At 39.4% G+C, this 14,934-nt stretch overlaps 1 gene segment (V, D, J or C); it reads left to right on the plus strand.

Moving 5' to 3' along the window:
- The first annotated feature begins 1,495 nt into the window (after positions 1-1,495).
- LOC117594145 lies at positions 1,496-3,061 on the plus strand. The segment is given in 4 exon segments: positions 1,496-1,551; positions 1,679-1,982; positions 2,501-2,690; positions 3,017-3,061. Coding segments are annotated over 4 exon segments (588 nt in total).
- The last annotated feature ends 11,873 nt before the right edge of the window (positions 3,062-14,934 follow it).

The raw sequence follows: 14,934 nt of genomic DNA on the forward strand, positions 1-14,934 counted from the left end.
CACATCACCAGTGACAGCAGATCTGCTGAGATGGCTGGCTGTTGCTCCAGGAACCATTATAGGAACTTCAGCACACTGTAACCATGTCAATCAGCAGCATGTTAAAAGGCAGATCTTGCATCGTTTGCTTCTCTTCAAGCACACATCTGGCTACGGCGAAAAGTTGCAATGCGCCTCATCGACCAAGCAAGTGCGTAATCGCTGGAGGTTTGAGAGCAGCCTGCCAAGGCTATGTTTAATGTGTGTGCAAAACAGCCAGCGATAATCGTCTCCATCAATGTCACCTGTCACATTAGCAGTGTGGTGCGTCAAGATGGCTGCATGTTTCCCTCTAACCTACCACTCTTTTAACACCCCCAAAAACAAAATTCATGGATTTATCAACATGATTTCTGGATTTTAAGAATGTACCTAATATGTTTTTTACCCAGCCTTATTTGCGACATCACCTTCCGAGGCAACATGCGATACATTTCCAGTTGAGATGTTCTTTGGGTTTGCAATAGTGTCGAAACAATAGTGTCGAAACAGTGTCAAGTTTTTGCACACACGTACCAATCGATTTTCCCTCTAAGCACCCCTGCATGGTACTTCTTTAACATGCCAGTGTACATTCAAATGCTATGGAACTTCTCATGCAAACTCAGAAGTCCATCTGGCGTTTTAGTCTCTCTTTCATAATGTGAATAAGCCCAAAAAGCAGAGTTAAGATTGGTCTGTGCTGCCCTTCAGTCCTTTTAGTGTTGTTGCCCTGCTACCCTCCAGGTTCTCCCATGTCACTTTTATTCACGGGCATGTATTTATATACACACATGCAGTATTTAACATTTACATTTGGAAAGCATGCCATCCTCACGCCAACTTCCGGACCTGCTCCCTGTCCCATTTTCCACATTCTCACCTGCGTTCTGACAATAAACATCACCTCCATTCAATTTCTTGTGTCCGATCTGCTTTTGGGTTCTGACCAGATCCCTGATAAAGCAAAAAAACATTAAAAGGGGTTTCTGCAGCTCCTGGTTGATCTTTATGTAAGGTACCTTCTTATCCCTCTTTATAAAGGCCAGTGTCATCCAGGTGACTATTTCGCTGTTCCTTCTATTCTATTCTGGTAGCAACCGAAATTATCCACCACAAATTATCATTAATAAGTTGCGAAGGAAGGAATTCAGTCCAGAGTTTTTGTTTTTTTTCAGGAGCATGAGGGAAGTGGTTTACTATGAGTTTATTCAGGGAAGCAAAGTGGAGACCTGCCTCCTGACTTGGCTTCACCAGAACCTGGGACATTTTATTTCTTGGTATAATTGTAATTGTATGGTTTGTGAGCTTTCTTGGGGAAGTGAGAAAACACAGTGTAAAGTATAGTTAAAGTCATATGATTCTCTATGTTTGCAGATGCACAGAAAGAGGAGGAGACAAGGACTTCATAGTCTCATCATGGTACATGTAGTCTAGCTACACCACAGTGGTTTATCTCTTCTACCAGTCTCACAGTTGGAGGCATGGAACCCTGGCTGAGGTATATTCTGATTCTTGCAGCATTTTGTTATGGTATGAACATATTATTTCTCTTTTTCTTTACCATAATCAATATGGTATGCATATGCACATAATATATTTTATTTATTTTGTGTTGATCATTTTGTCTAATATAATTGTGTGTTACCTTCCTTTCTAGAATGCAGAGGAGAAGACTCAGTCACTCAGCCAACAGGAGATGTGATCACTACTGAGGGAGGACAGGTCAAACTGGGCTGTACATTTAATACAGTTAATGCTAACAATGCTTACCTTTTTTGGTACAAGTACGAACCAAATGGATTCCCAAAAGTCATATTAAGCCGTTTTCCCTTTGGAAGTACAAATACTACTGAGTTCAAGGAGAGATTTGATGCTCATCTTGATTCACACTCCAAATCAGTTCCATTAACGATCCAGGAGCTGCAGCTGTCTGACTTTGCTGGGTACTACTGTGCTCTGAGGCCCACTGTGACAACAGGATATACAGCCTCCTTACAAAATGTAATTTTAGAAATCCTTGTATGCTCCTCCTCAATAACTCTTAAGTCAGAGTTACATCATTCAGAGAGGTGGTTTAACAAGCCCGGGACACATACAAGTGTGTTTATTTTCTCCTTTACTACCATCAGTAGACATGGAATCTTGGCTGAAGAATATTTTTATTCTCTCTGTTTTTTGTTGTGGTACGCTCTTAATTTGTTTGCTTGATGACATTGCTTAAATTATAATTTTTATTGTCATGAAAAACATAAAGTTCCATACTTTATTTTCAAAAACGCTTAATAAGTAGGCCTATAAAACATCATAAACCCTTTCCTTATTTAATCATGTTTTTCTTGATATTTTTTGTAGAATGCAGAGGAGACAGTGTGACACAGCCAAAAGAAGAGGTGACTGTGACTGAAGGAGGACAAATAACACTTACCTGTCGTTATGAAACCGACTACTCAAGTCCATATCTATTCTGGTACCAACAAAGAGCAAATGACTACCCAAAGTACATGCTTAGGCGATTCAAAGCTGGAACGGGGGACAATGCCACTGAGTTCAAAGATAGATTTCATGCCCATTTGAACATCACTACAAAGTCAGTCCCTTTGAGGATCCAGAGTCTGCAGCTGTCTGACTCTGCTGTGTACTACTGTGCTCTGAGGCCCACTGTGACAACAGGATATACAGACACTGTACAAAAACATATTGTAGGTCACAATGACAATACTCATGTATAGTATATCAGTATATCATGCAAAAAAAAAATACACAGTAAACTTCTCACAACCTCCTTGCCACTACAACTGTTTCAGTCCACAGTTTTACACTGCTACACTTTTGCAGAGAAACTTGGGTCAGTCTGTCCATTTTAAAGTCCAAATTGTTTATGTTGCATTTGTTTTTGTGATGTAGGACAGTTGACAGTCTGAAACGTTTGCTGAGTTATCTCTTTGAATCCATGGAATGTTGTTTTTAATATTCCTGGTGTTCTATTTAACCTTAGAAGGACATGAGTCCTTGGACCACACCTCAGGACTACCTGGCCTGATGACTCATAATTGTCCCTGTCTAAAGTCCTCCTGATTGTGTTGCAGATCAAGTTGCTGCCTGATGATTCTTGCTGTCACTGCCCACAGCCCACACGGTCATCCCTGACGTTGTCCACCTGGTTGTGCAACTGATCTGGATTCTGTTTCAAGACTCTAGACATCCATTCTAGGTACAGTACCTTCCTAAGTATTGACCCTACCAGGGAGGTTTTCCTAGCTACTGTGCATCAATTATTGTTGTTTCATGCACTTTAGGGTTTTAGACTGGCTATCTATGAACATACTTTTTGACAACCACTGATAAAAAGGCAATAATAAAATATACAATTAGGTCCTGCTATGAACACCACCACAATGGATTTGAAATGAAACCACTGAGATGCAAACTGAGTGCATACTTTCTTTAAGGGGTTGAAAAAAATATCGTATGAACCGTTTAGGAATTGGAACCCCTTATTTCAGGGGCTCACAATCATAAATAAAATGTTTATTTTAAAAACTTTTTTCAAGAATCCTTTGCAAGCAATGACCACCAAACGCTGGGTATCCTTCTTTGTGATGCTTTGCCAGGCCTTTACTGCAGCTGTCTTCAGTTGTTGTTTGTTTTCGTGTCATTCTGCCTTAAGTTTAGTCATCTTTAGCAAGTGAAATGCATGCTGGATTGGTTGAGATCAGGTGTTTGACTCAGCCACTGCAGAATAATCAATTTCTAAAAAACTCTTGGATTGCTTTCGCAGTATGTTTTGGGTCTGTAAAATGAAGCACCCTCCAATCAACTAAGCTGATTTTGGCTGACAATGTATCCCTATACCCTTCAGAATTCATCCAGCTTCTTCTGTCTTCTGTCACATCATCACTAAACACTAGTGACCCAGTGCCATTGGAAGCCATGCATGCCCATGCCATCACACCGCCTCCACCGTGTTTTACAGATGTTGTGGTATGCTTCGGATTATGAACCGTTCCAAGCCTTCTCCATACTTTCAGGTTGATCTTAGTTTCATCTGTCTAAATAATCTGGCCTTTCTATTCTTGAGGCATTGAAATTGTTGTTTTTACCCTAAGAACTATGATCCCACTTGTAACATACACTACACTTAATACGTGTAAACTTTCTGAACTCCTTTATTTGCCTCAACTGCACATTTAGTATTGCATTTTGCACTGCATTTGCCTTCATTGCACATCTGCACATTCCACTTGTAATCTACATATACTTAATAATTTTCTGCCCACTATTTACAATTATGGTTAGATGCTAACTGCATTTCGTTGTACTGTACTTTTACTGTTCAACGACAATAAAGTTGAATCTAATCTAATCTTATGAATGGTTTGCACCTTGTTCTTGATAAGTCTTCTCTTTATGGTAGACTTGGATAATGATATGCCTACCTCCTGGAGAGTGTTCTTCACATGGCTGGATGTTGTGAAGGGGCTTTTCTTTACCATGGAAAGCATTGTATGATCCTCTACCACTGTTGTCTTCCGTGGACGTCCAGGACTTTTGTGTTGCAGAGCTGAACAGTTTGTTTGTTTTTCTCAATATGTACCAGTTTGTTGGTTTGGCAACTCCTAATGTTACTTTTTTGCATCCTAAGGATGGCCTGTTTCACATGCATTGCAAGTTCCTTTTACCACATGTTGTGGGTTCACAGCAACAGCTCCCACAGTGGCGAACCGTGACTATTGGAGCTAGGCCCTCAATAGTTGAAAAATATCTGATGTCATACATATAGATAGAGAACTCAGATACCTGTGTATACAGAGCATGACTTGAGACATTTCTTTTGCAGTTCTATGTAGGAGAAGCAATGTTTTTATGACAGTCAAACTGGCCTAAACCACGCCTTGGCTGTGGCTCACAGAAACAGCAAACCTACACAACTGTTGCAAATATCGATAGCAGGAGCCAGGTTAGAAGAAAATACAGTTGTGTCGTTAGAGAAAAAACATTTGCCAAAATAGCCACTCAGATAGTGCCAGAATAAATTCAACCACACAACTACTCATATTGTTTCAAGACCACGGAGAGTATATACTGTCAGAGAAAAGTTGTGCTGTATTCGATGTCCAGCATGCAGGAATAAAAACATGCCCCACAACAAGAAATGTCATGTACTGTACACACTACTTCCAACTGCAATGTCATTACCTTTGTTTTTACCACAAATCAGCCAGTGATCAAAAGTTGAAATTATATTTCATACATTGTATTCAAAATGATTTTAACGAGATAGGCGCAAAAAGCAAGCTGTAGATTAAAGAAAGTTCTACTCATTATGATTATCGTCTAAAAACGAAGTCCATTCTTCAGTCTGTTATGAAATGGATAATGGCAGGTTGGCTGGTGCCTTCTATTCAAAACGTGAGGGCCTAACCAATGAGTACTGAGCATTTCCTCTTGGATATTAACTCTTCTTTTTCCAACACCAACTTAAGAAATTCAATAGGAAGATCATCAGATTAAATCAATGAAAACAAAATAGCAAATTATAATATATAAAAATATATACAGATTTGTATCTATCCTTAAGCCCTCACTGAGGGCATAGAGTGCCCTGAAGGTTCCCCACTGAGCTTCCAAATGCAAATGCCACACCTGGAATCAACTCCAGACCTTTTACCTGCTTAATTGATGATGAAATAACAAAGGAACTGGCCAGACCTGTCCATGAAACAGCTTATGAGTTAATAATCAATTTACTTTTGGTCCCTTGAAAAAATGGGGCAACATATTAAAGAGCTGTAATTCCTAAACCCTTCCTCCAATTTGGATGTCAATACCTTCAAATTAAAGCTGGGAGACGCCACTATTTAACTGTAACTTGAATATATTTTGGTAACAGACAAAATAACAAAACTTGTGTCAGTGTCCAATTATTTCCGTACCTAACTGTATTTAAATGATATCTACATTCCACGAAGTGAAAAGCAATCAGTGAAAAACCTTTGATTGCTAATGTTGACCATTGGTCACATGGGCCAGTTATGAAGCCAAGACAAGATTTTTTGGATAGAATACTTTATTTTATTGCCAAAATAAACCAGAAAAGGTGTCATTTTTTGAGCATATGTCTTTTGTGAATTCCAAATTAATCCCAGAAAAGTTTCTGAAATATTTCAATTTGACAATGCATCTGATCAGTGCTTCCCTTTTATAATCCATTACCCTCATAATGTAATCCATTATTACCAAACCAAGATTGGATTCAAACAATGAAGGAAATAATCTGACCAGCTAGGCCACCCAGTGGAGGGAATGAAAGATACCATTTCGTTGAGGGGAGAGGAAGGAAGAGAGTCTGAGCCTTTTCAGAGCAACTGTACTTTGGGGTGGAGCTTCTAGGCAAAATGAACAGGAAATGGGGAGGTAAAAATTTTGAATATTCATCCATGTATTCATTTGTTAATTCAATACGTTTGACATCTAACCTGCAACAATGTTGTTAATCTGTTCAGTCATTTTGTTCTCAGCAATTGGTAAGGTATATCATTCTTCCAAAGTATTGTAATGTATTTCTTTCTCTATACAACAATACATTTTCATTTAAATTAAAGGTGCTTTATGTTCCCTTATTTTTTGCAGGAGGCAGTTATGAGCAGACAATTGAACCAAACCAAAAAGAAATAATTGCACATGTGGGAAGTAAGATTCACCTTTCCTGCAACTACACGTCAGCATATAGTTTACTGTGGTATAAACAGTCTCCTGGATCAGCTCCCCAATACCTTCTGCTCATCCTGCAATCCACTGGACGTATGCCGGACGATGATTCTTTTGAAACCCGCTTCTTTGGTAAACTGAATGAAGAGAAGACCCGTGTGGATCTGATGATCTCCTCTGCTGAAGTGACAGATTCTGCTCTGTACTACTGTGCTCTGAGGCCCACAGTGACAGGAAACAGAGAAGCACTATACAAAAACCTAACATCACCAGAGATTTCTACTCTAGGTATGTCTGTCATTTGACAACAGTCCCATCAAGTAGAATAAACAGTCACCAAATATACTGAGTTAAGAGGAGGAGCCTAGTGTTACATATAACAGGCAGTAAGTTGAACTGATTCAGCTAAAAAGTGAATATTTCAAGAGAACATTTTAAAAAGAAGGATGTCTCTCTGTGAAACACAGTGGTCATGATGCTGCTCCATTCAGTCAGATTGTTATGGGCAATTCATGCTAAAACATGTAATTGTGTAAAAAAGTGTATTTAACTTACAGAATGTAAACTGTACATTTATTATGATAGGATCCTATCAATATGACATGGAAATTTATCTATATATCCTCAATATGTCTTATTGTGATGTGATACCCGTTAATTACCAAGGTTAGCAACCAATCAGCACTTATTTTCAGACATTATAGATACCAGCATGTGCATTTAAACGACACAAAGTGGTCCATTACAATGTTTAGTGTGACCTCATAATATCTACATTATCTATACCTCCCTGTTCGGGCAAGAAAGTTTTTGTTCACAATATCCTATTTACAATATCCCGTTTCTATATATACACGTGTGAATCCACTTCATGTATTGAATTGGTATTTTAATATAGGTTGGAAAAACACCTTGTAATTTTACAATCAGCAACTATATAATTCATTGCTCTTACAATTTCCACTGCTTGGTGGTGTAGAATTAATGTAAACCTGTAGGGGGCAGCTTAACAAAACAAACGCACCTGATGCAGAAGACATTTAGACATGCCATTCAGACACCTTATGATCCATTACTGAAAACAATACAGAACAACACTAAACATCAACACTTGGATAAAGGTTGTCAGTGCACTGTAATGTAGAAATTCAGCACTGTTCTACGTAATTGTTATGTTATGAACAGACTGACTGGCCATGAGAAATTGGCTGATACTGCATGTTCTGGTTAAACTTTGGTAAAACATCACTCTAGTCAAATGTCACTTTCTGTGTTTTTTTTTCTTCATTTTATTTACACTAATTTTTACATATCTTTTGGACATATTTCTTTTTTTTTCAGCGTGCAGAGCAGAAAACAGCCAACAAAAGACACAATAGACGTAGAAGGACAACCAACAACACCAGGTTGTATTTACGATACAACTGTTACATATCCTTATCTCTTCTGTTACAAAAAACAAGTTAATGGCAACCCTGTTGGTGATGAGAAAAGACACATTTTCAACTGGGGAAACTGCTACTGAGGTCAAGGAGATTGCATGCCCATCTGAACATTACTACAAAGTCAGTCCCCTTGATGATCCAGAGATTGCAGCTGTCTGATTCAGTTGTGTACTACTGTGCTCTGAGGCCCACTGTGACAACAGGATATACAGCGCCCACAAAAGCTATTTACATTAATTTCAGTGAACACTGCATTTATTTAGTGTCATTATATTTAGTTTCATTATAATATTCATCCCATGTGATTTACATACTTCTCAGTCTTTCTTACATTAAAACCACTTCACTATTAAACAAATATTTGCCATTTGAATTGATAAAAACAAAATTAAGAACTTTTTATATGCTGCAAATTATCATTCATGTTTCCAAATTGCGGAACACCTTTACACACTAGGTGTACAACCTAGTGTCCTGACACTGGGTCTTTCGTTGATGCTTGTGGATCTTCCAGCAGGATAACGAGGTATATGTGCTCCCTCCAACTCAAAAGGATTCCAGTTAAGACATGTAGCGAACAGTGTGGTAAAACCCAGAATGGTTTTTATTTTTTACGTATTTTCTTACACAATCACATATTATCTTGGGTGGAAAATAAATCTATGTTTATGTCTAAAGTGCCATCCTATTCCCTAAATAATACCCTACATTTTCCCTCATTTCTGAGTCGACATCTATTTCACTAGTCACAACATGATCTGTAATTGGATTGCGTCACAGTCATGAACAGCACTTAAGAACAGCAGACTTAGGAAGCAAGGTCAGTCTGCATGTTTACATTTTGGTGAGTAAATATTCAAGTTTATTATATACCCTGTGCAAACAAAACAAGAAATTCCTAAATATTCCAAATGGCTCCATTGCGTGGCATGCTGGTAAATGTTTTAATTGGGGGCACCTGTTTTTAGAGCGTGCCTCGCGGAAAACGTCGGCATGGCGAATACCGGAGAATACAAGGCTAAAACTGATTTTCAATATCTCCCTGTTGTTATCATGTCTACAACAGGGCCACTGCACCACATTCTCCACCGCTATATCTTGGTCAATAGCCATAGGGTGCATTCGAAAGGTTTGTTGTTGAACTAGAAATTAGTTGTGGAAGTACATTATAATACCTTTGTAAAACAAGAAATAATTATAAAGTGTTCAAAATTAACGTTCACAAGTTTGAAACCCTGCATCGTAAGCTACTGTCTTTGATTGATCGGTGCTGGTGCATCTGATTTCTTCAGCCCTGAATGCTTGTTTTCTTTTGCTTTCCATTTTTGCCGAGCCGGCCTAGAAGACCGAATGTCTTTTACTGAGTGAGTGACTGACTGACTACCCCTTGTTAAATAGGCTCTGTACACAAGCATATGGACGAACTTCCGCTTAAGCCAGATGTCGGCTTATCATTTTCCGGTTTACTTAAGGCGATCACCCGCGTCGCCCAAGATATAAATTTTTAGTAGATGTCTCCAAGACCTACTTAAAATAAGCATTGGTGATGTCCATCGCCTGGTCCCCTGATCCAACAAGCAAGCGGAACAAGGGATTCAAACTCTACGTATCGAGTTATCTGCACAACTACGAGGGTAAGTAGTTTACTGTGGTGTGCCGGCCGGGTATCGGCTAAGCTAGTTAGCGACGTGTTCCTTTTTAGAGTAGTATTAGGCAGGACAATAGAACGCATAGAAATTCACCCTAGCCTCAAAAAAGGCAAAAGAACGCTGGCTGAGCTGGAACGCTAGCGCATCCCCATAGCAAGTGAATTGAAACGAACCTTCGTTCAGCCTCTTCTAACCTGAATGAAGCTTAAAATTCCATAGCCTCAAGAAAGCACCAAAACAGGTCTCCTCTTTTATTTTACTACTGTAACCTCATTTCACAACGAAACTGAAAAATAACAACTGGCATAGGAAGTAAACATCTGGTCCTATATGGTATTAATTGCGCTTAAACCTGCGTTACGTGGAAGTATATAAAGAAATTGCCTTTTCTGACTATTTCTAGTCTAACGTTTGAAGTCATTGAATGGCGCAAGCCATATTTTATTAAAAAGAGGACATTCTCCTGATTAAAATGATGCCCCACTTGTACCTTGAAACTTAAATGAGTCACGTACATTATGTTTCTTTTTTTCCGTACAACAGCATCACTCTTCTTGAGTTTAGGTGTTTACTAATGCGGATGAGTATTAATAAGTAAACCAGAAACTACAATACCGACTTCTAGACAAAAGCGGAAGTTCGTCACTACGCTGGTGCACAGAGTCTATAGCGTAGTGGTTAGAGACGCAAGCTCCGGAAACTCGTTGTGCCTGAGGTTCAGGACAGAAACAACTTTGCTGGCTACAACCCCAATGTAGCTACGTAACAGGAAGTCTAACATAAAATGGTCCTGGTGCATCTTAGGATTTGTTCAGGATAGACAAACACTTCGCTGGCTTCATGATTCTTCCGTCTTTTCAATTGACAAAGAAGTCAGTTATCGTTAGTGATGGCCATTTGAGACTTCGTTACCATTCTTCTAGCAGCAGGATATTATGCTAGCAGTGCTAACTCAAATTTTGTCTTTCAAAATAAAAGCCATCGTTGAACTATATAAGTTAATATGGGTAACAATCTAGTATGTACATTTTATGTTTAATGTCGGTTCCAATGTTATTCTTGTCTGTTCTTTTTCACAGACTAAATTAACTACATTGCCTTATACATTTCAATTATAGCTTTTATTGTGATAAAGGAAATCTGAGTGCTGCCAGCATAATATCCTGCTGCTAAAATAACGCTAATGAAGCCTCAAATGGCTATCACAAGTTATCGTCACCTATATTGATAGATACTGTATCATTCAAAAATGGCAAATTAGCTGTTAAAACGACCATTGGCGAAAGAGGATTTGTTCAGGATAGACAAAAACCTTGGTGGCTACAACCCTGAGTAGATGCGTTATGGGATGCTTAAATTGAAACTGTTTACTGTTATATTGCGACTATTTTTGGTGGATTTTTTAATTATGTCTCAGGATTTGATCAGGATAAACAAACACTTCGCTGGCTACATGATTCTCTCATCTTTTCACTTGACGAAAAAGTCAGTTATCATCACCTATATTCATAAGGTAGTTATTGTATCAATGTCATTCACAAATGGTTAATAAGCTGCTAAAACGGCCAGTGGCAAAAGCCATAAAGTTCATAGATGCTATTTGTGGCGGAAGTAAACTTAATAAGAAATGTTAGTCAGTTTAACACAATGCTTAATGGCGTCTAGCGACATATTACTTGCTAATAAGCTTTTAAAATGGCCAGTGGCAAAAGTCATACAGTTCATAGATACTATTTGTGGTGGAGGTAAACCCTAATAAGAAACGTTACTCAGTCTAACAAAATATTCAGACTTGGCGTGATGTTAATGAATGAAAATTCTATAATGCAAAGAGGCTATATATGTGCGCAGTTCAGTGGCGTAGTCGTTATCGACACTGCCTTTCACGTGAGCAACCCGGGTTTGATTCTTGAGAGGGTAGCCACGATCAACACATTCTATTGCGGGCTGGCTGAACTAGGCTCGCCTGATTTCTTGTTATTTCTCTTTTAAGGCAGGTTTGCCAGGATTTTTCTCTCGCTTTTGGGCTTCCCCTGGTAACACTCACAACGCAATGAACTGTGGGCAATTCCTTTAGGCAAAGTCTACAGAAATGTGGAATCATTAAAAGGGTGCATAAAGGGCTCCAAATGTCTTTGAGAGAGCCCTCACGCACTTGAAGATTTGACAGTGGGACAGCCCTAAGCCCTCACAGACTTAGCGAGAATGTGCTTCAAAGTCTGTGAGTGTGGACATTGGGATTGGGCCAATGTTTCGTCCACCCTAACCCTACGTGCACACGGTCCGTCCGCTCAATCTCTGGCGTGCTGTCGCTGAGCCAAACCTAGCATGGACACTGCCCCGCTTTGGCAGGGCGTATCTACCTTATCTATGCCAGCAACAACCAGTATAGGGGAAACATCCTTCTCTGCAAATATTAATTAGTATTTAGGATTTGCACGACTCCACTACTAAAAACTTATTACGACGATGCCTAGTCAATGATTTGTCAATGTTAAAATAGCAATTTACTTAGTTTTATGCTATGCATGAATCACTCACCCGTGATCCCAACATTCTCTGAAACCTTCCATGCATAAACATTTTAGAATTATATCTCTATATGAAGCCAGAGAAGCATCATAAATAATGGGGAAATGATATAAGTTTCTCTCTTGTCAATGTGTTTATTTAGCGAGTGAGTTTTTAGCTAGCGAGTAGAAAAGAGAAGGGACTTCAAAGCAGAGAACATCTGACCTGCTGTTGGTAGTCACCAAACACCATCACTGCCGCTCGCTGGAAATAAGCATCAAGTTGAACATTTCTCAACTCTCAACTGTTGCAATCGCCGGCATATGGGGAAAGAGTGGCTGTCCTGTGCAATCTGCAGACATTGGTATCACGAAACATTTGCAGAAGATAATGGCGTGATAGATGATGGGTCTCTCACCTGCAAGGACTGTTTGTTCCCCTAGTAACATAAATTTTAATAGAAGGGAGAATTTAAATGAATAACCTTAATTACAGAATAATCAGTTCATCTCTGTTGCTTTTATAAATTGGTGATATTGATCTTGGTATACATAAAGTGATTTAGGCTTTTTTAAAAGCCTAATACAAGTGTCCCAGATTACAAAGTGACCTGTGCTAAATAATCAAATTCAGGATGATTATTATTTGGGGTACAAAGAACACTAATAGGTGTGGCATTACTCCTAAGGTCTAATAACTACATTATTTCCTCTGGTGTGGTTAGAAAACCTCTTAGGGATTTCAGAAAGGTATAATGTGTTGATCTAATGTGTTAGACAGATATCGGAATAAATCACAGAAGTCAGAAGTGCAAAACCTTTTCCAGATGACCCAAATTCCCCCTTCGGACTAGTTTGTGCCGTCAGCGAACAATGCATTCTTTTTGAATAATGTGCCCATCGGCCATAGTGAGCCCGTCTCCTTGGCTTGTGGACTGACATCTTGTATCCCGGCAGTACTTCCTGCGGCTATGCGGGAAAGATTGTGTAATTGGTTCAATTTCTCCATACGTGAATTAAATTAATTGAAAAGGTCTATGTCAGTAAAAATTGGCGAACATCCCATCTTGTTCAGTCCAAATGTGACACTGCGGTTCAAATCAAGAAGCCAATGAGGCCAAAAGTACGCAACTACGATAAATTGCTGAACTGGGCTGGTTTTGGGGCTTATACATTTGCCAATTTGATGCAAGAGTAGTCTATATGGTCTGCACAACCATAAATGTACCATGTGTATTTTATATTATAATTTCATGCAATTTGTCTATGATCACAAGTAACTTTTTGTGAATGTAATATTTTTTTAAATACTACATTGTAAATTAACTTGAACATTGTCCTCAATGTTAATTAACTTTGTTGTTTTATTGAGTGTTTAATTGAGTCTGTAGGTTGTTGGTCTATGTTTTTGTTAAAATTAAGACCAAACTGTAATAACTCAATCTCTCAAACAGGTTTAAAAAAGACATATCTTAATATAATGGAAATGAATGAGAAGATAGGAAGAGAGGCTGAGGAGTAAGGCAAAAGGCAAAAGCGTAAAGGAGCAGAGAGAGGAGGAGAGAAGGATGAAGGCATAGAACGCTGATATGATCTTTGGTCAGGTGGAGGAGAGGAAAGCGGTAAGGGTTAAGGAGTTGGACACAACACTGAACCCTGAGATTAGGATTGAGAAAGTAGCCAGATTAAGAAACATCAGGTTGGGTCAGTCAGTCAGTGTCAGAGAAGAGAAGAAAGAAAATGAGGAGGATTTAGGAATGAATGAAGATAAATTGAAAGAAAAACTTGGAAAAGGAGGCCAGGGTTAGGGAGGAGGGGAAAAGAAAGGAGGAGGAAAGAAAGGAGCAGGCCATATTGAAGGAAACCAGGATGAGGAAGATCATGTTGGAGGAGTTGGACAGGGTTAAAGAAGTGGAGAAGGAAATGGAGGAGGAGAAAAGAACCAAAGATGTTCTATTAAAAGCAGCCAAGCAGAGGACTCTCAGGATGGAGAAAGCATGGCTATTTTGGAAGAAGCCAGGCTGAGAAAGCTCAGGTTAAAGGAGGAGACCAGGCTTAGGGAAGAGGAGAAGAAAAGGGAGGAGGAGAATAGAGAGAAAATGGCTTTAGTGAAACTGGACTGGAGGAGAAAACTCATGTTGGAGAAGGCCATGGTTAGAGAAGAGAGGAAAATTGTGGAGGATGAAAGAAAGAGGGAGACTCAATTGTGCAATAGGAAGATCAGGTTATACCAGGAGGCCAGACTTAAAGAGGTGAAAAATATGGAGAATGAGACAAAAAAGCAAGCTTCATTGAAGAAGGCCAAGGTGGAAACGCTGAGGTTGGAGGAGGAGGCCAAGGTGAGAATGGAGGGGAGGAGAAGAAAAGAAAGGAGGCCATGCTGAATAAGTTCAGCTTAGAGGAGGAGGCCATTGTTAAGGAGGAGGAAAAGTGAGTTGAGGGCAAAATATTATTTATTTTTATAAAAGAGGAAGATTGGGATGGAGAATGAGGCCTGGGTAAGGGGGGAGAAGAGCCTCCCAGCGCCCCGGCAGAGCCAGTCTCCCAGCCCCCCGGCGGAGCCAGTCGAGCCTCCCAGCAACCTGGCCAAGTCAGGCGAGC

This window comes from Esox lucius, chromosome 3, assembly GCF_011004845.1.
Source record: "Esox lucius isolate fEsoLuc1 chromosome 3, fEsoLuc1.pri, whole genome shotgun sequence".
NCBI lineage: Eukaryota > Metazoa > Chordata > Actinopteri > Esociformes > Esocidae > Esox > Esox lucius.